Genomic DNA, 27,909 nt, shown 5'->3' on the forward strand with positions numbered 1-27,909 from the left:
CCACAGAGAAGTATAAACTATTAAGAAAACATTTTGACTTCTGACACAGGTGAATTACAGGGAGCAAATGATCGCCAGGAAATCTAATGCAAAACAGTCTGCCTTGGTTTAATAGCAATCTCTGGGACTTAATGAAAAAAGGAGACGCCTCCCTGAAATAGTTTCTAAAGTCTGGATTGATTACTGATCGTCTAATTTATAAAGGTCTGAAATTATTAGACATGCCAAAGGGAACAGTAAGACTATGGAAAAGCATTGACAAACTAATTGGAAATGAAAGCCCAAATATGATAGTATACAGCCTAAAACAAAATGGAAATATTCAAAATGATAGCCTAGCTGTCTTTAAATTGGGTCAGAATTTTTCAAAGATCCACCCTCCACATCGTCAGCAAACCTAACTAAGTGCCTCCCACGGTGAGAGCTAGTGCAATTGTTGGTATATAGAATAAATAACTAAGGAGACAAAACACAACCTTGTGGAGAGCCCATGTTAGTAATCATTTTGTCAGAAAAAGAAGGGCCCACCTTCACCCGTTGGACTCAGAAAGTCAAGCAGGCAGAGGATAAGACCTCGTTTCAGTGCAAAGTCCACAGGTAGTCTCTGAGCCAGGATGTTAGGCTGCAGTCAAAGAATAAGATTGTGAGTGTTTTTGATGCCTCAAGATGTGAGTATACAAGATATAACAGGGTTAAAATGGCATCCTCGACCCCCCCTGCTGGCAAATTGCAGAGGGTCTAGTAATTGATGTGTGTGTATAACAGTGTGTTACTTGTTTTTTTTAAATAATTATTCTTGGTCTTTTTTGCCATTATTTATATAGTAACTGGCAGAGAGGCTGACAGGAAACAGGGAGAGAGAAAGAGGAATGACCTGCAGCATAGGTGCCTGGCCGGATTCAAACCAGGGACGCTGCAACTACAGTACATGGGATGCTCCCTAACCACTCGACCACCAGGGCGATCCAACAATGTGTCTTTTAACTAACCTTTCAAAGCATTTCATTACCAATGATGTTAACACTGGGACGGTGTTGGTTATGCTCAGTTGGTGAAGGAGTCTTAGGAATGGGAATAATAGTTGATGTTTTCCATAACAGCAGTAAAAATAGGGGGCAGTTGTGCAGTGCAATATTTCAATACATTGCCACAGATGTTATCTGGGCAAGGACTCTTAGGTGTACCAATATTTTTAAACAGTATGAGGACTTCTGTCTGTTTAATAGGGATATTTTGGGTTGATGTCAGGTCAAACTGTCTTTGTTCAGTATAAGCTCTATTTTCACCTTCAAAAAAGAAAAGAATGCATTTAACTGATTAGCCAAGTTTGTGATTAGTTCGTTTTTATTGAACCTGATATTACACTCAGAAGATGGTATTAAAGTTAAAATACACTTTATATCACTCATAATTGTATATTGGCTAGTCTTGGCAGTCAAGTTACACGAGGATACACACTTCACTTCACACAATAAAAAAAGCTCACAGGATGAAACCCTCTAAGATTGTCTTACATCTTTCATGAATGAACACTTTTATGAATATATTATCTATGTTTATATATATATATATATATATATATGTTTTAGTAGGCTGCAACTCTGCAGTGTCTAGACAGTGTAGGGACTGTTCATGTAGATGTAATGCAAGAAAAAGTTGGTGGACCACCTATGGCAACTATTGAGGGTAAAAGTCATCAACTTACCCTTTCAGGGTTATGGCACAGAGAAATACATTATCAAGCCGGTGATACACACACAGTAGATTTATTGACAACAAGAAAATTTAGAAAATTGTTACTATCCATTAACTTTTTTTCACTTTCCATCTGATTCACTTATTTATACTCCTCTTTCAATACTGATAGGCTGAGATGAATGATCATTTGTTTTTATGGTTAGTTGAATGCTGGATTTGTACTCAATCAAATTCAGGCCAAAACCAACCTGGAATTAAGTTATAATATTCAGAATCCTCTTATTTTAGCTGTAAACTGATGCTCTGCAATAAACCCAGGTTGATCAGGATGTATAATGTGTTTTATTGCAGTCCCTGCTCTTTTGGTGAGAATAGATGTAAGCAATCTATAGTCATTTCATGCAATAGGTCTATAAGAGTTGCATTCACAATCATTATTTGCACCGGATGTAAGGTGGCTCTCTAGATTCAAATATTTCAGCAAATGCTCTTAGTAGTAATGGGGTAATTTGATCTGAGAAATCCTCAAAAACTTCACTGATATACCCATCTGAACCAGGGCTTTTGTTGTTTTTGGCAAATCTAATTTCACACCGAAAGAAAATCTCAAATCCCCAGAGCATCTTTCTGCACCTCCGATCCCAACAGTGAATTTCCAGTTTCCAAACACTCAAAAAAAAAGCATCTGAAACATACAGTTAGACTGAATGTAGCAGCTGAGTATAACCAGCACACAGTTAAAAACATCAGATCAGCCCAGTGCAAATATACTAAGGCACAAAATATCATAAAGGCAAATAGTGCAAAGTAGCAGCCATAGTAGACATTCAATGTTGGTGAAGTAAATACAGGATGGAGTAAATCTGTTCCTCTCTTCTAATCTTGAAGGAGAAGCCAGAATAAATAAAGCCTTAAATCCCCAGGGAATCTTTCTGCACCTCACATCCCAACAGTGCATTTCCAGCTTCCACACACTCTGTCACACATGGTGCTGAAATAAAAAAAGAAAAACCAGAACAAGCCATTAATACACTGAATATAGCAGCTGAGTATAACCAGCACACAGTTAAAGTCATCAGATCAGCACTTATTATTATGGTGATTACCTTTCTGAGCACGGAGCCATGACGCAGCCTTCATAGCCAGAAGCTGCCACTCATCCTGAACATCCAACTTGAAACCATGAAGCCAGATCAGAGCCAGAATGGTGGCCCAAACTTCCTCTTTCACCTAATTCACCAAATGAAAGAATAAAAGACAACAGAGAAAAACTAAATGAAGGAAAACAAAGACAGAAAATCATTTCAAAGGAAAATGTGACTACACACTTTTAAACTATTCTTAAAACAGTACTAACAATATTATACATGAAATAAAACAAGAATACTCTCAAACATGTGCAGTACATATGATCTACTCTCAGATATGGTCAATGACTTTTATAAACAGGTGGTTTATAATCACCACAAGAGGGCACTGAACACAGTCTCTCAATCTGGTCTCTCACTCATCTTCACACACAACACAGCAGCTGAGATTTGTTCTGCTGTTACTGCAGTTTGACCACGATCACACTGTTAACCACACCAAGAAATGACTGTAAATTATGATCTCCTCAAATTCTGCTGCAGATTAATCCCCATTGACTGTCTTCATAGAACGAAACAATCAGTCCAACTACTTAAAGATATGAAACCTGTTTTTGAACAGATCTATGAACAGTGAACCACCTCTGCAGGTTTGGGGATTTCCACCTCCTCGCTGGTCTTTCCCAGTACAGCAGCTAGATGTGGTTCAAGCAGCCAGCAGCCAGATGCCTTCTGGAGAGAAACCAACTGCAGGAAGGAGTCTCTTCGAGGCTGCTTGGGTTCGGTGACTTTGACGGTACCACCACTGTAGTCTGAGTCTTCAGAAGTGATAACAGTGTTATTAAAGGTCAGAGGATCACAGTTATTACAGTTCATCCTTTAGGAATCATGAAAGTCTGTACCAAAATTCTTTGGTGCAACATTTCAATTGAAAACAAAAGTGTCAACCTCGAGGTGGTGCTAGAGGAGTTAAAGGATGACCAATGTCAGTAGGATTCTTTTTTTTAAGAATAATACATAGTTTTCATGCCAGTGCATCTAATAAATGTTGAGATGTTTGACTAGAAAACTTTGACCTGCTGGTGGCACAAGAGGAAAAGTAAAGGGTCATCAAAATGAATAATCATTTGTTTATGACTTCTACTTTTGTAATTAGTGCATTGAATAAAATATCATGTGAGTTTGACTGATAAAATACATGACTGAGTTGTACAGATACACTATAAGCAGCAATAAATCAACCCAGCTCCAGTCTTCATTATGTCACAAGGTGAAAAGGGTGATTCACAATGTAGATGGTTGAATTTAAAGCACTTCATATTCACATCCAGGGTTTTTTCTCCTGCTCTGAAGTTATTTTATTCAGATGTCCATACCAAATATAGCCTTTGATATCAAAGAAAATGATTGCATGCATCATTGAGTAGTTAGTAAGAATATGGTTTGGACACAATAGTTTTGTGAGTAACCACCATCACACGTTTAACTAATGTGAATAATTTAAGCATTTTTGCAAAGTATAATCCTCCTAATGATATATTTTTGGGAAGAATACAAATTAAAGTAATGCAGCTAAAGTGCAGTAACTGATGTGCATGAAAGCAAAATGTCTTTCTCCCATATCAAGTTGAGAAAAGTGGAGTTGAGTTATTCATACTGGTTGACACAGGAGAGCTGTGCACTGAGAGTCATATGTGGCAGTTTTGTGGTGATTTTGAGATTTTATTATTCATGTTTATATTTATTTAAGTTGTTAAACAGTATGTCAGACAAAATAAATCTCTCTGCCTTCCAGGGATAATACACCCTTGATGATGTTGATGATGATGATGATGATGATGATGATGATTACCTGCAAAAGCTAGTAAAAATCTTCTACTGTTACTCATCCTAACAGAACATGCCAATAAATTCTGGAGGATTCTCTATCTATATGTTTGTTAAATGTTTTATATGCTCTGTGTGTTTCCATCTATATATTGTATTTGTAGAAATGCACAGATGTGTGTTCATCCCATTCAGCTTTTCACTTACACTTCATTTTGGGTAAAGCACCAAACATGCTCTGTTGGAAGGCTTTAAGAAGAAGAAATCAAAAAGAATATGAGGTCAAGAAAATATTATTTGAGGAAAACAAAAAATATTAACTAATAAAATGTTGGTTTCTGAGTTTAATGCAATTATTCATAACAAGTAGTTAAAAGTATTACATATGATATTTAAGATGTTCAAATATTCAAAAGTGCAACTGAGGAACTGCTGGCTTTTATCTCATGCAATAATAACAGTGATTGGTAGATATGTGAATGATGATTTCAATCATTTTAAAGCATTAAACCATAGAGAAGCTTTGTGCTGCTTTATACTATCTTGCTGCCCTAGGCCAGGGGTCTGCAACCTTTACTATCAAAGGAGCCATTTTTGGCCCCTCTCACAAAATACAATTTGTCTGGAGCTGCAAAACATATTTGACCCTTAAAATGAAGATAACACAGCCTATAAAGTTTTATACTGTATGTAGTTTAACTATTTATACAAAACCTAGAACCACAATAAAGATAACTGTTGACACTATATTGCTATTTTTTCCTGTTATAATAAATGAAAACACTCTTATAAAGAGGAGGGGAAAACACACTGGCATGTGTAGGACTATTTTGAAATAGATTAAACACAGAATTATATAAAGACCACTACATACAGTGATGACAGGAGTCATTTAGTATCTTGCTCAACGACACATCCACATGTGGACTGGAGGAGCTGGGAATCGAACCACTGCCACCCGCTTTAAAATAAATCAAACATAAAGCTGCAGCCTAATACTTTAAGAGTAAAGATAATAAATAAGCTAGTTTGTAATTATGACTAAAGTCCATATTTGTATGTCAAGTAGTCTATCCTATATTTGATCTGCTCAGCTGCAGCCAAATCGCTCTTTTATTGCTCATCATCAGCTTGACGCTTTTAAGCAAATGGAATAACTGACAATAACTGAGTGTGATTTGACACACTTTTTTTTTCAAAGTTACAGGGAGCCACTGCAGAAGGGCTGAAGGGCTGCATGCGGCTCCAAAGCTGCTGGTCACCGACCCCTGCCCTAAGCAATCACATATGTTACCTTTACCCTGGACTGCCTACCAGAGTCAATATAACTATTACATACAGTAGTTCACACTGAAAGAAATGAAAGAGCATTTCTGCCACAAAAAATAATTTATAATTTGCTCAGTGTTTCTTTTAATATACTGTATTCATAAAAATACAAATATGTGCGTGTGAATCTAATTCAGCATTTCACTTACGCGTGCGACATTGAGCCATCAGCGGCATAAAGCAACTCTTCATCAATCCTTAAGGTGAAAAAAATGAGGTCAAGAAAATATTACATGAGAATTACTTCACAAGAAATATCAACTAATAAAATACTGTTTTTGAGTTTATTCCAATGTCTTAAATGTAATTTAAATGATTACATAAACTAAATAATTGCAAGTTATACAAACACATGCAGGTATGTGAACAGATGACAGACACAGTGAGCACAGAGGAAATGCAATAATAAGAGTGATAAGCAGATTTGTGAATGAAGAATGATGATTTCCATACTATTAAAGCATTTCAACACTGTGCTTCTCTACACTATCATTAGTGTGTTTATTAGTTCTTAGAAACACTCACTGGGTGCTGGGACATTTCTGCGCAACAGAAGCCCTTGAATGGCCTCGCCGTCACCTTTATTGACAGCAATGAAGGCGGTGAAGGAACTGCTCACTCCTGATTGGACACTGAGCTCCACCACCTTCTTCTTCACTCCTCCATCTTGCTGTCCTCTGCGCTCTCTCTCCTCCATCTCCAGGGAGCGAATCAGAGTCCGAGCAGCCAACCTGTGGACTGTTAGTCTGCAGCCAATAAGAGGTAACACACACACACACACGCACATACACACACACAAAACACACACACACCAAGTTTATATCGCTCTCTATTTCAAGTACTTGGTCTCTAAATGAACTTACATCATCAGATGAGGGCTATTAATGATATGGAATGAGTCTATGTAATTAGTTTTCTATAAAACAAACTCATTATTTTAAAGTCAGTATCTAATGTATAATAACTTTCCAGTCTGACCACCAAACCCTGTTTTACCCAGTGTCCTCTGCAGGTTTGAGACTGAAGTGGAGCTGGTTGTGGGATGGATGACCTGCCAGGCTGTACTTCACTGTCACACAGCCCTCTGCTGCCTCTGGACTCTGAGAAAGCATTACATTCATAGAAACATCCTCTTATCTTAAATACATACCTGATGAAAAATTCTATCTCTTAAACATGGACACAGAGGATGCATCATAGTTGTGGTCACTTTACCACTGTTATTTTTAAAAGCTAAAATAATCAGACCAGAGAGGTATTTCTCTATGACATGGTGCTGCTCCTACCTGTCCAGTGAGCTGGGCATAAATCAATGACCTTTGACCCTGGAAAATTGTTGTGATTGGTGGAGAGAGGACAGTGACAGACACTCCCTTTGGTAAATCCCATGTGACTGAGATGTCCACCACAGTTGGCTGCAGGGAAAATCGCAGCGACTGCATCACCTGATCAATAAAACATATTCATAAAAAGTTTAAATGCTTTGTTTTACTAAACATACTTACATTTGTAATAATGGTTTCTGTTCAAATACAAATGAATAAAAACTATGGTCATGTCTTACTTTTGGTTGCATCCTGTCAGTTCCTGTGATGAACTGAGCGTGACCTCCTCCTTCTTTGGCCAAACCATTGATAAGAACAGAGCTGGCCCCTTCCCCGATCCCAAAAGAGAAACACCTGCAATAAAGTACTTTTGTTTTTAACACACAGAATTCAGACATGGGACATATTCTGGGAATTGTGGGTGATTGTTGTATTTGTTAATTAATGTGGTTTCACCTGTGGGAGCCTGAGTTCTCCCTCACCAGATTTATAACTTCTTTGGTGTTCCCCACCTCTCCATCAGTAAAGACAAACAGCTGGGGTGGACAGTTTATACATCAGTTACTGTTATGATGTTAGTTACATGACACTACACTATGAAACATGCAACATGTTCACATAATTCTGAGAGCAGTGTCAGGTTGCTGTTTCAGTAACACAAGTAACAGTGAAGTAAGAAGAACAATAAAGGTGTGGTAAGTATGTAAACCAGTTTGTTCATCACTATACCTGAATAGGACAAAAGGACCCATTGTTTATAGAGTGTAAATGATACCTTTACAGCGTTAGTGCTGGACTAGACACATAAAAACACAAACAGGCAAGCAAAGCTCATTTTAAAATGAGGAAAACACCAAACTATCAGACTGTCTTAGCTGTGTCACAAAATTGACACAGCTCAGACAGCGTTTGTGTGCGTGTGTGTGTGTGTGTGTGTGTGTGTGTGTGTGTGTGTGTGTGTGTGTGTGTGTGTGTGTGTGTGTGTGTGTGTGTGTGTGTGTGTGTGTGTGTGTGTGTGTGTGTATTACTTGTCTTGGTTGACTGGGAATGCAGGGCTGACTGTAAATGTGTTTTAGGGGCTGCAGGATCTCTGTTCCTCCCAGATCAGCACCCATGTTCTCAACTTTCTTCAGAGCCTCTTCCATAGTCTTCTCACTGTACTCCACACTCTTACTGTCAGAAACACACACCCATGAAGAACAGTGCACACACACTTGTAAAAACAGTGAAATGAAAGACAGGATCACATTTTTGTGGACTGAGTGAAATGAAGGAGTGATTTACGGGAAGATGTGCTCATATCTGGACCCAAAACTGTAGATGTTGAAGTAGCAGCCCATTGGTAAACTCTTCAGCAGGAGCAGTAGAGTATCCTTGGAGGAATAGAGAGAATATAGTGAAGGCCACTGTGTGAGAGGGACATTATGAATGCTTTTATGACAGAGTTAACACAGAATACCCTAGCACTGCCAATGCGAGTCAGTTGTGGGTTGCTGTTATCCATTGGACAACTCATACTTCCTGATCGATCGATTAAGAACACAAACTCTCCACATGAGTCCACTGAAGACATCACAGCCTGGGGGAACTCAGGGTACAGGCTCAGCATCACCACTGGATCACCCATCAGAGTGCCTTAAAAACAGGAAAGAGACTGAAAAATGACCACAAATCTGCTTTTTATCATTTATTACAACATATGTAATAATGAACTTTTAATTACAGAGTAACAACTTCTGTAATTTCCTCACCAGGCTTGGCAGAGGTCTGTCCTGCCTCCACCACAGCAGTGGGCTGATGGGCATCTTTGTAATAAATCAACAGTTCAACATCCCTGTCAAACTTGTGTCCTGCAGTCAACTTGACCTGCAGTTAACAAAACCACATAAATAAAAATAAAGTGATGTCTTGTTCTCAGTAACGAGGAACAATCACACACAGCAGACACATCAGCACTCTACATACCGTAGCCTGGGTTTGCTCTGTGTTGAGGTACTGGAGAGGGTCCAGGGAACAGCTGGACTCTACTTTAGAGACTGGACGAGGAGAGAACACCTGGGCAGAGAAAGACAGACTGTAGGGCACCAGAGAGGCTGGAACAGACGTCACCTGGAGGCTGCCACCTTCACTTCCTGTGAACAACATGAAACAGGTTTAAAATGTTGTAATCAAAAACATCGAAATCACTTATGTAGCTGAAAACCTTCAGTCCATCTGAAGTTCTGGATGACAGAAAACATAGAGACATAGTGGTGGGAAATAAAGCAAAGTAGAACAAACACCCTGCAGCCTTCATTTCCTCTTGAAGGGTCCTGAGGTGTTCCCAGTCCAGATGGATTATATAGTCCACCATACTCTGGGTCTACACCAGGGTTTCCTCCCAGCTGCAAGTGTCTTGAATACCTCCAGAAAGAATTGACCGAGGGGTATCCTAATCAGATTCCTGAATTAAGTGAATTTGAGCTCATAACTCTGTCTCTAAGGATGAACCCAGCCACCCAACAAGGGAAACCCTCATTTCGTTGTCTTGCATCCACTCCTGGAGTCAGACCTGGGAGGACAGCTCAGGAACAAATGCCAAACAAATGCCAAAGATGAAAAACAAATTCATTGTAAAACTGAATTGGACACAATACTTCCTTGAATAATCACGCTGTCAGTTTGAACACTGTTTCATGCTGTTTATCAAGTGTGATGTCAAGTATGTTTAGTTAGTTTCTAAAGCTTCCAGGTTCATTTGAAATTCCTTTATTGAAACTTTGACTTTTCTGTAACTCCAAAGTTGTCTCATTTCAATGGTACAATGTAAATGTATACAGTATGTAGACATTGTTCAATTTATGTAACTCTAACTATGTATTTGGTTATAGAAGGAAAGGTCTGGGGGCGAACACTCTGCTAAAACACAGTATTTACTGGAAGCCAGCTGCAGGTGATGTTCGTATTTGTTTCCTGTTCTTCTGTGGTAAGGTAACCCAGTTTCTTTCAGTATTGATACTTCATCAAACTGAGTTTGCTGCACCCTCTGTATCCAAATGTCTGTCACATCAACCACATATATCACAAGTTATTTTTCTGCCTGACCATATACTCCTTCCATACCAGAAATCTGTGTCTGTATTCTTTTTATTGTAAAGAACAGTTACATGTGGTTGTCTTGTGAGTAGGAGCATTATAATTCATGTTGCTGTCCCCGCTCTGTTTTTATCAGACAATAAAAAAATATGTCTCATATTTCACATTTGAGGCACAGACATACATAAAGCTCAGAAAATCTCAAATGCCAGAATATGACTCACTCTCTGATCAAAACATATTGACATTACCAACCTTTACCCAGCTGGGGTCGGAGAAGCACACTTCCCACCTTCTTGGATAGTTTTCATGAATGACAAGGCCTTAATTGATATACTGAATATATGTAGCTATTATGGGGGCCTGGTCCATGAGACCTCTGAGTGCAGAGAGGTTTTTAAATAAGTTAAAGAAGCTTTGCAGTATACTAGAAAACACATGTATGACAATATTAGTTTTTTTGTGGTGTGATCTTGGTAGAAATGTGAACATCATACACACCTGTCCAAATTAAAACCAGTTGTACTCCTTGAAGGCCATCCTTTACACACTGTCTTTAACAGCCTTAACAACTCTTTCAGTGAGCGACTCGTTTTGTCCTCAGTGTTTTGCTGAATGTTTTAGAAGGTCTTTTGACGCAGTAGCAGTCAGATTTTTTAACGAACACTTTTTTTTGTAGCTCTGATCCAATGCTGTAGATCACGTTTCTGATGTGTTTTATTCATTTATTTATTAGCTGTTTGGTAGCTCCAATACTTGTTAAACCACATTGTCTCAATTTATTTTTCTACGGGATTTAAATACAGGAGACTGAAAGTGTTTATGCGGTGACCTAAAAGAAATAGTTTTTAATAAATGTAATAATTTGCTGTCTTATACTGAGAGTTTGATGAGAAGATTATGGGCAGCAGCTTAGCTTAGCATGAAGTCTTAGCATAAAGCTGGTTCTGTCCAAAGGCAAAAAAATCAAAGAATAACTTGCTTTGTTCAACCTTAACTTTCAAATATTAAAAAATAATTGCACAAAATGTTTATATCAAAGGTACATAGTGAAGTTTTTGATCACTAGTGGTACTATGAAGCAAACTGGGCCCTCTTTGTGAATCCAATACAAAAGGACACAAGCAAAGGAAGACGCAGTGACATGTAAACTGTTTAATGCTAATTTCTAGACTGGCTGTTGGTGGTGCTAATTGCAAATACGCCTTTCAATGCGCTGACAAAGACATAAGAAGTAGCCTATACTGCTCGTTGATATTCAACGTATTGGTTTTACAAATGTTTTATGAGGAAGTACAATCACAAACATGTTTCTAAAGGATAAACAGTGTGTTTTAGTAAAAATATTAACATAACTTTTATTTACAAGAGAACTCAGCCCCCTGTAGATGTTTGTGTAAGAAAATGAAAAAAGAGTCTTTCTCAAAAATCAACATTAATGTCAACCTTAAAAATCAAAGATTGTTTGAGGTCACCACAGTTGCCAGATGTTGGAGGATGTAAAAGGAGTTTTGGGATGATGTGTTCTGCCAGTTTATGGCACAGAGGTTTTTGGCTTCCTCCAGTGTATGTGGGTGCACTGCACTCAGCACCAGGTGTTTTCATTGGTGTGCTTTTAGGCATGTCACTGTCTCAATAAAACCCTCTGTATGGACAGGTGTGGTGTGCACTAAGCACAAAGTGTGGGCTGGTTTTCTTACCCTTAGGTTGGTAGCGAGGGTTGAGCACAGCAGGCAGACAAAACCTCAGCCCGTCATCAGCCTGCACAGCCAGCTCAGTGACGTACTCCAGCCTGATGGAGGCGCTCTCTCCTGGAGGCATACTGCCCACACTCAGAGAGAATATATCTGGGCTCTGATCACTCTCCTCCAATAAGAAGGCCTGCTGACCGGAGCTCAATGCATCATCATACTTCTCACGAGCCTGCAGCACAGGTGACACATATGAGTAATGTTTGGTGTGTTTCATTATTTTTCAGATTCATTATAGTGAGAATGTCTTTACTGTCCTGCTCACCTGCTGTTTCTCCTTCACCTCAGCTACAATCTGTGTCTGTCCAATCTTAGCACTGAAATGACAGACAGCAGCATCTCCAGGCAGAGGGAAGACAAAAACAGCCTCTAGTGGTTTGTCCTCCTTGTTCTGGTAGAGCAGAGTGGAGACCACTGTAGCCACATGGTCCCTCACCTCCAGCTCCACTTCAATGCTCTTCAGAGGAACTGATGAGACACAGAGAGAAACAACACAAAGACTGTGTGAGAACTGCTGTTTTCACTGTGGGTGAAGATATGATTGCAGATTGTAATTAAGGTTTCTTCTGCACTGAATTGTTACATCTTAAGCCACACTACAATTGTACCTTCTTGTTAACGAAGCTAATAGTTAAATACTTCAGATTGATAATGTGCAAAGCAGGAAACCAGTATGTATAGCCTTTACAGTCAACATTTGAAGCTTTCATGAGTACACACAAATGTTATGTAGGAAATCATATATTTATGTGTTTTTGTTTTTCTAACAGTTCTGTACCTGGTTCCTTCTGGACTGTCAGCAGACCACAATGGTTCATCTTTGTACCTGAGCAACAATTAACAAGGACATATGAAGACTTAATGCTGCAGTAATCAGTAATCAAATCTGGACTTTCATTTGTTGTTATATTTTCACACCGATGTTGTTGCTGAGATCAAATAATGTATGATAACTTTTAATGAAAAAGATCAATTTATTATAATGTGCACAAAATATAACCAATATAATCACAGCATGTGTTTAACTATAGTTGTCACTGCCCATATCCACGTGACCTTATCGATCATCATGATGCAATAATAAACCAAAATTAACCAAAAATATAAACAATCATGAAATTAACTATTTTTAAATTGTATTGATAGTAAGCTGTTGAAAAAGAAATGGTTTCACTGAATCAGACAGAAACCAACCAATCAGTCAGTATCTGCTTTTTTGAACAGTGCCTGTTTTATACTGTTACAATATTTCACTCCGATTTGACACGTTATGCAGCACTACTGTTATAGTTGTAGTATCAAAGTTTTCCAAAGCTTTCACTGCTTCTGCTAACAGCTTCGTCATAATGAACAAACACATAGAAGAAATGCCTACCTTTGACGATAAATATGTCTGAGATTGTTCTACTGTGTTTCCCTCTTGTAAATATGTGCACACCACTTGTGTTTATAAAGCAGGAAGAGCAAAATGAACACAGTCACGCCTCCTGGGTATGCAAGACAGGTGGAGCTGGGTGGAGCTTGAATTAGCAATTTCAGTCCATCTCCAAAAGCTTTAGAAGAACAAATGTCTGACTCCTGCTGTGCTAAAAGACCCTTATAAACATTGTTTATTTTATTTTAACAAATTTGGCTACATGCATTATCATCTACAAGCCTGCTACAAGCCTGCTCTGGATCTCTCCCTGCAGCAGGTTTATGCCCTCCTTCTCCTCTAAAGCTAATATGAAGCTTCAGTTGTTCAAATGAGTCAAATCAAATAGCTATCTTTCAATGTTAGTCTTTTTAGTGACAAAGTTACTCTTTTTAAACTATATTTCACTGCAGATATACACTCGCTGACTGCTGAAACCTCGTATGAGCTTTAGATCAACTTTTAAATGTATTTTACACATCATCACCATCTAGTGGGGAGGACAGGAATAACCACACTTTATAATAAATGAGTTCTCCAATCCTCAGAGTGAGTCACATAATAATACAGAGTTTGTGTGTGATGTCTGTATAGTTTTCTTCTGAAATGTAGAACAGGATTATTATTGTTAATTGTGCTGAAAGAACACTGGGAGAAGGTGACTGATCACAGCAGACATGATGAAGAGAGATCTTAAACACAGTCATTTTAAAATCTGATACAGAGTTTTGTGCTTTGGTGATGCAGTTTAACAAATATTTGCAGAGGAGATGCATTGTTAGGGATTTTAACATGGTAATTATACTTGAGTTTTTTGGGGATAAACCATATCAGACACACATTATTGTTCTAAACAAAGTATTTTTATATGTGAGGGGATCATTAAACATGTTATTGACATTACTCCTTGTGATTGTCTCCTTGCAGAGATAAAACTTGTTTATTCTTCAATAAGATTAGCCTTTTTAAAATTCTGCTTTAGCTTGTTAGTTAAAAGTACTTTCTCAGACATGTTAGGTATGTTTGGTTATGAGGGTCTCTTAGCACGAAAATGATGTGCAGTCTGAGAGTCAGATCTTAACTCTGAATGTAAGTCATCTTCAGGCAAAAACATCCTCAGGACTCAGCTATGTTGGATTAAATGCCAAAACATTACAAAAATAAGCATCAATCTCCGGTCGGTTAGTTCAAAAAACATTTACAATTCACTCTGCAAGACATCTGGTGCTGGTATCACCACAGGCTGAATAAAGCAGGTGTGAAGTCTATAGTTGAGTCATTCATGTTGATTTTATTCAAAGAATTAAGTTTAATTTTCAGTTTTTCAAGACACAAACAGTCATAAATGGCAGCACTTTTTTAGAAAATTGACATTTTTTACAATGATGACCCCAAAATTGATTTTAGAAGATCACTGAACAAGGAAAACACCACATGGAAATAAAAAACAATAATAAAGAATTTAATAATCACAGCGTAGATATTAGGGTTCGCTGTTAATGAAGTAAATGCTGTAAAATGGAGTAAATTAATCTGTACTGATCCTGAAGAAGAACCCACTTTAATGGAAACCTCAGAGCCCCAGCACGTTTTTCTGCACACTGCAGCCTAAAAGTGCATTTCCAGCTTCCACACACTCTGTCACACATGGTGCTTAAATGAAAACAGAAAAAACAAGCCATTAACAGAATGAATGTAGGCAAACCAGCACACAGTTAAAATCATCAGATCAGCACTTATTATTATGGTGATTACCTTTCTGAGCACGGAGCCATGACGCAGCCTTCATAGCCAGAAGCTGCCACTCATCCTGAACATCCGACTTGAAACCATGAAGCCAGATTAGAGCCAGAATGGTGGCCCAAACTTCCTCTTTCACCTAATTTTCACCAAATCAAAGAAAACATGAAATGGAACAGGCAGAAAGGAAGAAAAACATCACATAGCACCAAGAAGACAACATTTATGTAGGGAAAATGATGCTGTATCGCTTTGAACAATCTTCTTGACAACATACTGAAATAAGACCCAAATACCTTCACATGTAAATTGTATAATATCATCACTTTATTATTTATTTTGTGGAGATCTATTTCCATGTGTTTTACTATTTCCTCTGTTTGTATATAAACCACATGATGAAATCTATTTTAAATAAGTCCCAACATTAATTTATGTTTTCTGTTTTTTTACAATGACCCACCGATTCAGGCTTTGACATTTCCACCTCCTCGCTGGTCTTTCCCAGCAAAACAGCCAAAGCTGGGTGGATTTCCCAATAGCCAGATGCCTTCTGGAGGGACACCAACTGCAGCAAAGGATCTCTGTGAGGCTGACTGACTGAGCAAGCTGCATTTAAGGAGAAAATCAATCATTTAATACGTTTGGATTATTACCTAATGGTGTGTATTTGGAGCGTGGTTTCTTTTTCCATTATGTTTACATGTGTTGTGGCTCAGATTATTTGAGCAAATTACTGAACTTACAAATTTCACTTTATTCCTTCAAATCATGTCCCTGGTTCCTGTTATGTATGGCTGTCTTCAACTTTTCCTCATAATTATTGAAAATTAAACATGAAACATTCCAGTTTGGTTTCTTGCAAAAACTGGGTTGTTTCTGTCCTAACTTTGATAAGTGTGCAGAGCTGTGAAAAAGGCAGCAAGAGACAAGCCTACCAAAAAAATGCATTTTATATTTTGCTCAGTGTTTCTATTCATATACTGTATTCATAGACATACACAGATGTGTGTTCAAATCCCATTCAGCTTGGTACTTACCAGACATTTCGTTTACATAATCATCTTCCCCAGAGTCTGAAAAATATTTAAGATGAAAAGAAAGACTATATTACATGAGAAAAACAGAAAAGAATATCAACTAATAAAAATATACTGGTTTTGGAGTTTATTGCAATGACAAGTAGTTAAATGTATTTCTCAGTATAATCCTAACTTTGATAAGTGTGCAGAGCTGAGAAAAAACCAGAAAGAGAGAAAGCCTATCAAACAACAAGAAAATACAGAAAAACATTCATTCATTCATTTTCCATACCACTTGATGCATGGAGGGTGGCGTCGGTGCCGTAGTCAATATCATCTGTCACTGGGCAAGATAAAAAAATGCACATATGAGCCATTAAGGGCATTTTCAGAAATGCAGATGCATCAGTCCGTACAGTGGTTTTGCTCTTTAGTATGTGGAAATGACTAATCTAGACAATACTTGGAACAAACTGATGTGCTGTGGAAACACATGTAACAGTTTCATCACACTTGCCACAAAAAATGCATTTTATATTTTGTTCAGTGTTTCTATTCATATACTGTTCACAGATGTGTGTTCAAATCCCATTCAGCTTGGTACTTACAACATCTGGCGATTGCATTGTCAGGTTCACCTAAATATGAATATAAAAAAAGTTTAAGATGAAAAAAAAAGAAATTATATATATATATATATTACATGAGAAAAACAAAAAATATCAACTAATGAAATACTGTTTTTGGAGTTTATTGTAATCACAAGTAGTTAAATGTATTACTCAATATTATTCCAGGTGTTCAAATATTCAAAGCCTGAAAAAGGGCAAGTTATTAAGAACACATGCAGGTATGTGAACAGATGATCACATTTATAGTACTTTATATTCACATCAAGAGTTTTTTCTTAAGTAAGTGTTTTAATTCAGATGGCCGTAACAAATATAGCTTTGATATAGAAGTATAGTAAGTGATAACATGCATTATTTGGACTAAAATATACAGATTTGTGTTCATCTCATTCAGCTTTTTACTTACAAATCCCTCTAGCTGGTTGAAAAGCCCTCTGTCTGATGCCTTTAACAAGAAGAAAAAGAAAAAGAATATGATGTCAAGAAAATATTACTTCAGAAAAACAAAACTATCAACTAATAAAATTCTGGTTTCTGAGTTTATTGCAATGAGTCACGACATGTAGTTAAAAGTATTACACATAATATTTAAGATGTTCAAAGATTCAAAAGTGCAATTGAGGAACTGCTGGCTTTCATCTCATGCAATAATAACAGTAATTAGTCGATCTGTGAATAATAATTTCAATCATATTGAAGCATTGAGAAAATCTATACTATCGTGTCTTAGATTTTGTCACAAGGTGAAAAAGATTATTCAGAATGTAGTGGTTAAATTTAAAGTGCTTAATATTTAATATTCACATCAAGAGTTTTAATTCAGATGTAACAAATATAGCTTTGATATAAAATAATGGATTACAGTAATCCACACATGCATTACTTGGACTGGATTACATGCATCATTGAGTAGTTAGTAAGAATAGAGTTCAGACAGTTTTGTGTGTAACCACCATCACATGTCCAACTCCTGTGCTTTCCAGATAATACTCCCTCGTTGATGATGATGATGATGATGATGATTATCTTTATCTTTATCTTTATTTTATATCTTTATTATCTTTATCTTTATTTAAGTTGTTAAACAGTATGTCAGACAAAATAAATCAAATCAAATGATGATGATGATGATGATTACCTGCAAAAGCTAGTAAAAATCTTCTACTGTTACTCATCCTAACAGAACATGCCAATACATTCTGGAGGATTCTCTACCTATATGTTTGTTAAATGTTTTATATGCTCTGTGTGTTTCCATCTATATATTGTATTTGTAGAAATGCACAGATGTGTGTTCGTCCCATTCAACTTTTCACTTACCCTTCATTTTGGGTGCAGCAACAAACATCCTGTTTTTGATGGCTTTAAGAAGAAGAAGGAAAAAAAAGAATATGAGGTCAAGAAAATATTATTTGAGGAAAACAAAAGATATCAACTAATAAAATGTTGGTTTCTGAGTTTATTGCAATGACTCACAACAACAAGTAGTTAAAAGTATTACACATGATATTTAAGATGTTCAAATATTCAAAAGTGTAACTGAGGAACTGCTGGCTTTTATCTCATGCAATAATAAGCATTAAACCATAGAGAAGATTTGTACTTCTTTATACTATCTTGTCTAGATTTTGTCACAAGGTGAAAAAGATTATAAATGGTTAAATTTAAAGTGCTTAATATTCACATCAAGAGTTTTAATTCAGATGTAACAAATATAGCTTTGATATAAAAAAAAAATGGATTACAGTAATTCACACATGCATTACTTGGACTAGATTACATGCATCATTGAGTAGTTAGTAAGAATAGAGTTAGGACACAACGGTTATGGAGGGAATCATTTAAGCATTTTTGCAAAGTATAATCCTTCAAATGATATATTTTGGGTAGAATACAGATTTACAGATTAAAGTAATGCAGCTAAAGTGCAGTAACTGATGTGCATGAAAGCAAAATGTCTTTCTCACATATCAAGTTGAGAAAAGTGGAGTTGAGTTATTCATACTGGTTGACACAGGAGAGCTGTGCACTGAGAGTCATATGTGACAGTTTTGTGGAGATTTTGAGATTTTATTATTCATGTTTATATTTATTTAAGTTGTTAAACAGTATGTCAGACAAAATAAATCAAATCAAATGATGATGATGATGATGATTACCTGCAAAAGCTAGTAAAAATCTTCTACTGTTACTCATCCTAACAGAACATGCCAATACATTCTGGAGGATTCTCTACCTATATGTTTGTTAAATGTTTTATATGCTCTGTGTGTTTCCATCTATATATTGTATTTGTAGAAATGCACAGATGTGTGTTCGTCCCATTCAGCTTTTCACTTACACTTCATTTTGGGTAAAGCACCAAACATGCTCTGTTGGAAGGCTTTAATAAGAAGAAGAAAAAAAAGAATATGAGGTCAAGAAAATATTATTTGAGGAAAACAAAAAATATCAACTAATAAAATGTTGGTTTCTGAGTTCATTGCAATTATTCATAACAAGTAGTTAAAAGTATTACACATGATATTTAAGATGTTCAAATATTCAAAAGTGTAACTGAGGAACTGATGGCTTTTATCTCATGCAATAATAACAGTGATTGGTAGATGGGTCAATGACGTATAAGGATTTAGAACAACTCAATTGTAGAATAATAAAAACAAGCATATCTAATGCAGTAGTTCAAACATTCAGAATGTTGTGTACCTGAAGCTCCATATTATACATTTGAAATTAAGTGATTTTAGTGGGTTTTTCAAGATTAATTGGCACTGGCCTTTAAAAAGAGTCATGTGGTGCGACCACGATTCATCTTGAAATAAATTAATTTACTTAACACGCTTCACATATTTTTTTACAAGTTTTCAGTAATATAAAGTGTTTGGAAACAAAGTATTTGCATTTTTTTTTTTAAATCTTTGTAAATGATGGTCTTTTATTTATATAAGACATTTCAAGATGAATCATGGTCGCACCAAATGACTTTTTTTTCAGGCCAGTGCCAATTAGTCTTGAAAACCCCCCACTAAAATCACTTTCAAATTGTAATATGAATTGTCAGGTACACAACATTCTGAATGTTTGAACTACTGCATTAGATATGCTTGTTTTTATTATTTAAAATTGAGTTGTTGAAAATCCTTATACGTCATTGACCCAGATATGTGAATGATGATTTCAATCATTTTAAAGCATTAAACCATAGAGAAGCTTTGTGCTGCTTTATACTATCTTGCTGCCCTAGGCCAGGGGTCTGCAACCTTTACTATCAAAGGAGCCATTTTTGGCCCCTCTCACAAAATACAATTTGTCTGGAGCTGCAAAACATATTTGACCCTTAAAATGAAGATAACACAGCCTATAAAGTTTTATACTGTATGTAGTTTAACTATTTATAAAAAACCTAGAACCACAATACAGAAAACCATTGACACTATATTGCTATTTTTTCCTGTTATAACAAATGAAAACACTCTTATAAAGAGGAGGGGTAAATACACTGGCATGTGTAGGACTACTTTGAAATAGATTAAACACAGAATTATATAAAGACCACTACATACAGTGATGACAGGAGTCATTTAGTATCTTGCTCAACGACACATCCACATGTGGACTGGAGGAGCTGGGAATCGAACCACTGCCACCCACTTTAAAATAAATCAAACATAAAGCTGCAGCCTAATACTTTAAGAGTAAAGATAATAAATAAGCTAGTTTGTAATTATGACTAAAGTCCAAATTTGTATATCAAGTAGTCTATCCTATATTTGATCTGCTCAGCTGCAGCCAAATCGCTCTTTTATTGCTCATCATCAGCTTGACGCTTTTAAGCAAATGGAATAACTGACAATAACTGACACAGAAACACAACAGGCTCGCTGTTCTTCTAGTCCTCTCTCGTTCCCTTTACCCTGGACTGTTAAAGCCTACCAGAGTCAATATAACTATTACATACAGTAGTTCACACTGAAAGCTGCAAAAAATGAAAGAGCATTTCTGCCACAAAAAATAATGTAATATTTGCTCAGTGTTTCTTTTAATATACTGTATTCATAAAAATACAAATATATGCGTTTGAATCTAATTCAGCATTTCACTTACGCATGCTACGTTGAGCCATCCTCCTTGAGCATTTCTTTATCACTCCTTAAGGTGAAAAAAAAATGAGGTCAAGAAAATATTACATGAGAATTACATCACATTACAACACTGTCCTTCTCTACACTATCATTAGTGTGTTTATTAGTTCTTAGAAACACTCACCGGGTGCTGGGACATTTCTGTGCAACAGAGGCCCTTGAATGGCCTCGCCGTAACCTTTATTGACAGCAATGAAGGCGGTGAAGGAACTGCTCACTCCTGATTGGACACTGAGCTCCACCACCTTCTTCTTCACTCCTCCATCTTGCTGTCCTCTGTGCTCTCTCTCCTCCATCTCCAGGGAGCGAATCAGAGTCCGAGCAGCCAACCTGTGGACTGTTAGTCTGCAGAAAAAAAAGAGGTAAAACACACGCACGCACGCACGCACACACACACACACACACACACACTCTAAGTTTCTCTCTCTCTATTTTCAGCTTTTAAATCAGAACTAAAATTGATATCAGTTGAGGGCTATTAATAATATGGAATGAGTCTATGTAATTAGTTTTCTATAAAACAAACTCATTATTTTAAAGTCAGTATCTAATGTATAATAACTTTCCAGTCTGACCACCAAACCCTGTTTTACCCAGTGTCCTCTGCAGGTTTGAGACTGAAGTGGAGCTGGTTGTGGGATGGATGACCTGCCAGGCTGTACTTCACCGTCACACAGCCCTCTGCTGCCTCTGGACTCTGAGAAAGCATTACATTCATAGAAACATCCTCTTATCTTAAATACATACCTAATGAAAAATTCTATCTCTTAAACATGGACACAGAGGATGCATCATAGTTTTTGTCACTTTACCACTGTTATTTTTAAAAGCTAAAATAATCAGACCAGAGAGGTATTTCTCTATGACATGGTGCTGCTCCTACCTGTCCAGTGAGCTGGGCATAAATCAATGACCTTTGACCCTGGAAAATTGTTGTGATTGGTGGAGAGAGGACAGTGACAGACACTCCCTTTGGTAAATTCCATGTGACTGAGATGTCCACCACAGTTGGCTGCAGGGAAAATCGCAGCGACTGCATCACCTGATCAATAAAACATATTCATAAAAAGTTTAAATGCTTTGTTTTACTAAACATACTTACATTTGTAATAATGGCTTCTGTTCAAATACAAATGAATAAAAACTATGGTCATGTCTTACTTTTGGTTGCATCCTGTCAGTTCCTGTGATGAACTGAGCGTGACCTCCTCCTTCTTTGGCCAAACCATTGATAAGAACAGAGCTGGCCCCTTCCCCGATCCCAAAAGAGAAACACCTGCAATAAAGTACTTTTGTTTTTAACACACAGAATTCAGACATGGGACATATTCTGGGAATTGTGGGTGATTGTTGTATTTGTTAATTAATGTGGTTTCACCTGTGGGAGCCTGAGTTCTCCCTCACCAGATTTATAACTTCTTTGGTGTTCCCCACCTCTCCATCAGTAAAGACAAACAGCTGGGGTGGACAGTTTATACATCAGTTACTGTTATGATGTTAGTTACATGACACTACACTATGAAACATGCAACATGTTCACATAATTCTGAGAGCAGTGTCAGGTTGCTGTTTCAGTAACACAAGTAACAGTGAAGTAAGAAGAACAATAAAGGTGTGGTAAGTATGTAAACCAGTTTGTTCATCACTATACTTGAAAAGGACAAAAGGACCCATTGTTTATAGAGTGTAAATGATACCTTTACAGCGTTAGTGCTGGACTAGACACATAAAAACACAAACAGGCAAGCAAAGCTCATTTTAAAATGAGGAAAACACCAAACTATCAGACTGTCTTAGCTGTGTCACAAAATTGACACAGCTTAGACAGCGTTTGTGTGTGTGTGTGTGTGTGTGTGTGTGTGTGTGTGTGTGTGTGTGTGTGTGTGTGTGTGTGTGTGTGTGTGTGTGTGTGTATTACTTGTCTTGGTTGACTGGGAATGCAGGGCTGACTGTAAATGTGTTTTAGGGGCTGCAGGATCTCTGTTCCTCCCAGATCAGCACCCATGTTCTCAACTTTCTTCAGAGCCTCTTCCATAGTCTTCTCACTGTACTCCACACTCTTACTGTCAGAAACACACACCCATGAAGAACAGTGCACACACACTTGTAAAAACAGTGAAATGAAAGACAGGATCACATTTTTGTGGACTGAGTGAAATGAAGGAGTGATTTACGGGAAGATGTGCTCATATCTGGACCCAAAACTGTAGATGTTGAAGTAGCAGCCCATTGGTAAACTCTTCAGCAGGAGCAGTAGAGTATCCTTGGAGGAATAGAGAGAATATAGTGAAGGCCACTGTGTGAGAGGGACATTATGAATGCTTTTATGACAGAGTTAACACAGAATACCCTAGCACTGCCAATGCGAGTCAGTTGTGGGTTGCTGTTATCCATTGGACAACTCATACTTCCTGATCGATCGATTAAGAACACAAACTCTCCACATGAGTCCACTGAAGACATCACAGCCTGGGGGAACTCAGGGTACAGGCTCAGCATCACCACTGGATCACCCATCAGAGTGCCTTAAAAACAGGAAAGAGACTGAAAAATGACCACAAATCTGCTTTTTATCATTTATTACAACATATGTAATAATGAACTTTTAATTACAGAGTAACAACTTCTCTAATTTCCTCACCAGGCTTGGCAGAGGTCTGTCCTGCCTCCACCACAGCAGTGGGCTGGTGGGCATCTTTGTAATAAATCAACAGTTCAATATCCCTGTCAAACTTGTGTCCTGCAGTCAACTTGACCTGCAGTTAACAAAACCACATAAATAAAAATAAAGTGATGTCTTGTTCTCAGTAACGAGGAACAATCACACACAGCAGACACATCAGCACTCTACATACCGTAGCCTGGGTTTGCTCTGTGTTGAGGTACTGGAGAGGGTCCAGGGAACAGCTGGACTCTACTTTAGAGACTGGACGAGGAGAGGACACCTGGGCAGAGAAAGACAGACTGTAGGGCACCAGAGAGGCTGGAACAGACGTCACCTGGAGGCTGCCACCTTCACTTCCTGTGAACAACATGAAACAGGTTTAAAATGTTGTAATCAAAGACATCGAAATCACTTATGTAGCTGAAAACCTTCAGTCCATCTGAAGTTCTGGATGACAAATCCTCAACCCAAATATCATTTTTTAAAGACAAAACATCCCTACTAAATACTCCAAAGAAATACTCATTAATTTTATACTGCTTATCTGCAGCCACCATGACCTGCAATCATAGAAACATAGAGACATAGTGGTGGGAAATAAAGCAAAGTAGAACAAACACCCTGCAGCCTTCATTTCCTCTTGAAGGGTCCTGAGGTGTTCCCAGTCCAGATGGATTATATAGTCCAGCATACTCTGGGTCTACACCAGGGTTTCCAGCTGCAAGTGTCTTGAATACCTCCAGAAAGAATTGACCGAGGGGTATCCTAATCAGATTCATGAATTAAGTGAATTTGAGCTCATAACTCTGTCTCTAAGGATGAACCCAGCCACCCAACAAGGGAAACCCTCATTTCGGTGTTTTGCATCCACTCCTGGAGTCAGACCTGGGAGGACAGCTCAGGAACAAATGCCAAACAAATGACAAAGATGAAAAACAAATTCAATATAAAACTGAATTGGACGTATTGTTTCCTTGTTAGGGTAGTAGGATAGAAAATAAACACCTCCCACACTCGGCCGCCAGTGAGGAGAACAATCATGCTGTCAGTTTGAACACTGTTTCATGCTGTTTATCAAGTGTGATGTCAAGTATGTTTAGTTAGTTTCTAAAGCTTCCAGGTTCATTTGAAATTCCTTTATTGAAACTTTGACTTTTCTGTAACTCCAAAGTTGTCTCATTTCAATGGTACAATGTAAATGTATACAGTATGTAGACATTGTTCAATTTATGTAACTCTAACTATGTATTTGGTTATAGAAGGAAAGGTCTGGGGGCGAACACTCTGCTAAAACACAGTATTTACTGGAAGCCAGCTGCAGGTGATGTTCGTATTTGTTTCCTGTTCTTCTGTGGTAAGGTAACCCAGTTTCTTTCAGTATTGATACTTCATCAAACTGAGTTTGCTGCACCCTCTGTATCCAAATGTCTGTCACATCAACCACATATATCACAAGTTATTTTTCTGCCTGACCATATACTCCTTCCATACCAGAAATCTGTGTCTGTATTCTTTTTATTGTAAAGAACAGTTACATGTGGTTGTCTTGTGAGTAGGAGCATTATAATTCATGTTGCTGTCCCCGCTCTCTGTGATAGATATCAACACATGTCAGGATACGAGGTGTTCTGGAAACTCAAACATCAGACAATAAAAAATATGTCTCATATTTCACATTTGAGGCACAGACATACATAAAACTCAGAAAATCTCAAATGCCAGAATATGACTCACTCTCTGATCAAAACATATTGACATTACCAACCTTTACCCAGCTGGGGTCAGAGAAGCACACTTCCCGCCTTCTTGGATAGTTTTCATGAATGACAAGGCCTTAATTGACATACTGAATATATGTAGCTATTATGGTGGCCTGGTCCATGAGACACACTTTTCACCTCTGAGTGCCAAGAGGTTTTTAAATAAGTTAAAGAAGCTTTGCAGTATACTAGAAAACACATGTATGACAATATTAGTTTTTTATGGTGTGACCTGTGTAGAAATGTGAACATCATACACACCTGTCCAAATTAAAACCAGTTGTACTCCTTGAAGGCCATCCTTTACAGGCACAACGAGTGAGCGACTCGTTGTGCCTCAGGTGTTTTGCTGAATGTTTTAGAAGGTCTTTTGACCCAGTAGCAGTCAGATTTTTTAACGAACACTTTTTTTTGTAGCTCTGATCCAATGCTGTAGATCACGTTTCTGATGTGTTTTATTCATTTATTTATTTATTAGCTGTTTGGTAGCAATTGATTTTCCCCTCTAGGGTATTAATAAAGTTTTTTTCTGAATCATCCCAAACCATGTCCTGCTTTAGTAACATTATTTTTAAAGTGAACATAACTTCTTAGCTGGCTAGTTGGCTTGCTAACCACCAGTACCACTGACACTCAATTTGGTTTTTGTTCGACATGGATTAGCTAACTCCAATACTTGTTAAACCACATTGTCCTATACAGAAGGACACAAGCAAGGGAAGACGCAGAGAATATAGCCTACATGTTAACTGTTGAATGCTAGTTTCTAGACTGGCTGTTGGTGGTGCTAATTGCAAATACGCCTATCAAAGCACTGACAAAGACATAAGAAGTAGCCTATACTGCTCGTTGATATTCAACATATTGGTTTTACAAATGTTTAATGACGAAGTAAAATCACAAACATGTTTGTAAAGAATAAACAGTGTGTTTTAGTAAAAATCACTGAATCTTAACATAACTTTTATTTACAAGAGAACTCAGCCCCCTGTAGATGTTTGTGTAAGAAAATGAAAAAAAGAATCTTTCTCAAATCAACATTAATTTCAACCTCCAAAAGCAAAGATTGTTTGAGGTCACCACAGTTGGCAGATGTTGGAGGATGTAAAAGGAGTTTTGGGATGATGTGTTCTGCCAGTTTATGTCACAGGGTTTTTTGGCTTCCTCCAGTTTATGTGGGTGCACTCAGAGCCAGGTGTATCACTGGCTCAATAAAACCCTCTGTATGGACAGTGTGGGCTGGTTTTCTTACCCTGAGGTTGGTAGCGAGGGTTGAGTACAGCAGGCAGACAAAACCTCAGCCCATCATCAGCCTGCACAGCCAGCTCAGTGACGTACTCCAGCCTGATGGAGGCGCTCTCTCCTGGAGGCAGACTGCCCACACTCAGAGAGAATATATCTGGGCTCTGATCACTCTCCTCCAATAAGAAGGCCTGCTGACCGGAGCTCAATGCATCATCATACTCCTCACGAGCCTGCAGCACAGATGACACATATGAGTAATGTTTGGTGTGTTTCATTATTTTTCAGATTCATTATAGTGAGAATGTCTTTACTGTCCTGCTCACCTGCTGTTTCTCCTTCACCTCAGCTACAATCTGTGTCTGTCCAATCTTAGCACTGAAATGACAGACAGCAGCATCTCCAGGCAGAGGGAAGACAAAAACAGCCTCTAGTGGTTTGTCCTCCTTGTTTTGGTAGAGCAGAGTGGAGACCACTGTAGCCACATGGTCCCTCACCTCCAGCTCCACTTCAATGCTCTTCAGAGGAACTGATGAGACACAGAGAGAAACAACACAAAGACTGTGTGAGAACTGCTGTTTTCACTGTGGGTGAAGATATGATTGCAGATTGTAATTAAGGTTTCTTCTGCACTGAATTGTTACATCTTAAGCCACACTACAATTGTACCTTCTTGTTAACGAAGTTAATCATTAAAATACTGCAGAGTTATACTGTGCAGCAGGAAACCAGTATGTACCAGATAGCCTGTACAGTCAACATTTGAAGCTTAAATGATTACAGAAAAGGTAGGAAATCATATGTGTTTGTATTTGTCAAACAGTTCTGTACCTGGTTCCTTCTGGACTGTCAGCAGACCACAGCGGTTCATCTTTGTACCTGAGCAACAATTAACAAGGACATATGAAGACTTAATGCTGCAGTGATCAATAAATAGCTACAATTACTGTACATTATAGACAAATGACCAACAATTAAAACAACAGCAAAAGAACGGATTTCTTGTTTCTTATTGTACATGTTGACATGAAAGTATATGTTATCATCATAATAATCACAGTGATGAAAAGATGTTTTAACGATAGGTATCACAGCCCATACCCACGTGACCTAATTATCAATCACCATGATGGCGCAAATAAGCCAAAATTAACCCAAAATATAAACCATCACGAAATGACTAATTTACGATTTATGCT

At 37.7% G+C, this 27,909-nt stretch overlaps 2 protein-coding genes across 3 annotated transcripts; both read right to left on the minus strand.

Moving 5' to 3' along the window:
• Window positions 1–1,493: 1,493 nt before the first annotated feature.
• LOC133980258 (von Willebrand factor A domain-containing protein 5A-like) lies at window positions 1,494–13,554 on the minus strand. Of its 2 annotated transcripts, XM_062418918.1 has the most exons (19): window positions 13,469–13,554; window positions 12,872–12,919; window positions 12,359–12,561; window positions 12,043–12,265; window positions 9,233–9,399; window positions 9,019–9,133; window positions 8,727–8,902; window positions 8,552–8,640; window positions 8,296–8,440; window positions 7,724–7,803; window positions 7,507–7,621; window positions 7,229–7,387; window positions 6,939–7,042; window positions 6,468–6,688; window positions 6,092–6,139; window positions 4,821–4,862; window positions 3,429–3,604; window positions 2,805–2,928; window positions 1,494–2,689 (listed from the first exon to the last, which is right to left on the minus strand). In XM_062418918.1, the coding sequence occupies exons 2-19, from the start codon at window positions 12,909–12,911 to the stop codon at window positions 2,610–2,612; spliced, it is 2,307 nt and encodes a 768-aa protein (XP_062274902.1). In that variant the 5' UTR covers window positions 12,912–12,919; window positions 13,469–13,554; the 3' UTR covers window positions 1,494–2,609. The 2 variants fall into 2 exon arrangements, with proteins under 2 accessions (XP_062274902.1, XP_062274903.1); XM_062418919.1 differs by lacking the exon at window positions 4,821–4,862.
• Window positions 13,555–14,874: 1,320 nt separating this feature from the next.
• On the minus strand, window positions 14,875–27,581 carry LOC133980551 (von Willebrand factor A domain-containing protein 5A-like). The gene is made up of 23 exons (XM_062419305.1): window positions 27,542–27,581; window positions 27,037–27,239; window positions 26,721–26,943; window positions 23,899–24,065; window positions 23,685–23,799; window positions 23,393–23,568; window positions 23,218–23,306; window positions 22,962–23,106; window positions 22,422–22,501; window positions 22,205–22,319; window positions 21,927–22,085; window positions 21,637–21,740; window positions 21,168–21,388; window positions 21,006–21,050; window positions 19,243–19,284; window positions 18,222–18,263; window positions 17,308–17,346; window positions 16,878–16,907; window positions 16,562–16,612; window positions 16,288–16,323; window positions 15,711–15,856; window positions 15,263–15,386; window positions 14,875–15,160 (listed from the first exon to the last, which is right to left on the minus strand). Exons 1-23 carry the CDS (start codon window positions 27,579–27,581, stop codon window positions 15,081–15,083), a joined length of 2,472 nt encoding a protein of 823 aa, XP_062275289.1. The 3' UTR covers window positions 14,875–15,080.
• Between the last annotated feature and the right edge of the window lie 328 nt (window positions 27,582–27,909).

Source organism: Scomber scombrus, chromosome 5 (assembly GCF_963691925.1).
Source record: "Scomber scombrus chromosome 5, fScoSco1.1, whole genome shotgun sequence".
In the NCBI taxonomy this organism is placed as follows: Eukaryota; Metazoa; Chordata; class Actinopteri; order Scombriformes; family Scombridae; genus Scomber; species Scomber scombrus.

Coding starts and splice junctions, on each gene's coding strand:
- LOC133980551 (XM_062419305.1), bottom strand. CDS start 27,581: ATGAACCGCTGTGGTCTGCTGACAGTCCAGAAGGAACCAG. Junction 21,051..21,167: donor CAGAAATGTCCCAGCACCCG/GTGAGTGTTTCT, acceptor TTTCACCTTAAG/GAGTGATAAAGAAATGCTCA. Junction 18,264..19,242: donor TGCTTTACCCAAAATGAAGT/GTAAGTGAAAAG, acceptor TTCTTCTTAAAG/CCATCAAAAACAGGATGTTT.
- LOC133980258 (XM_062418918.1), bottom strand. CDS start 12,911: ATGAACCATTGTGGTCTGCTGACAGTCCAGAAGGAACCAG. Junction 12,562..12,871: donor GACAGTCCAGAAGGAACCAG/GTACAGAACTGT, acceptor GTGTCTCATCAG/TTCCTCTGAAGAGCATTGAA. Junction 7,388..7,506: donor CTGACAGGATGCAACCAAAA/GTAAGACATGAC, acceptor TTTATTGATCAG/GTGATGCAGTCGCTGCGATT.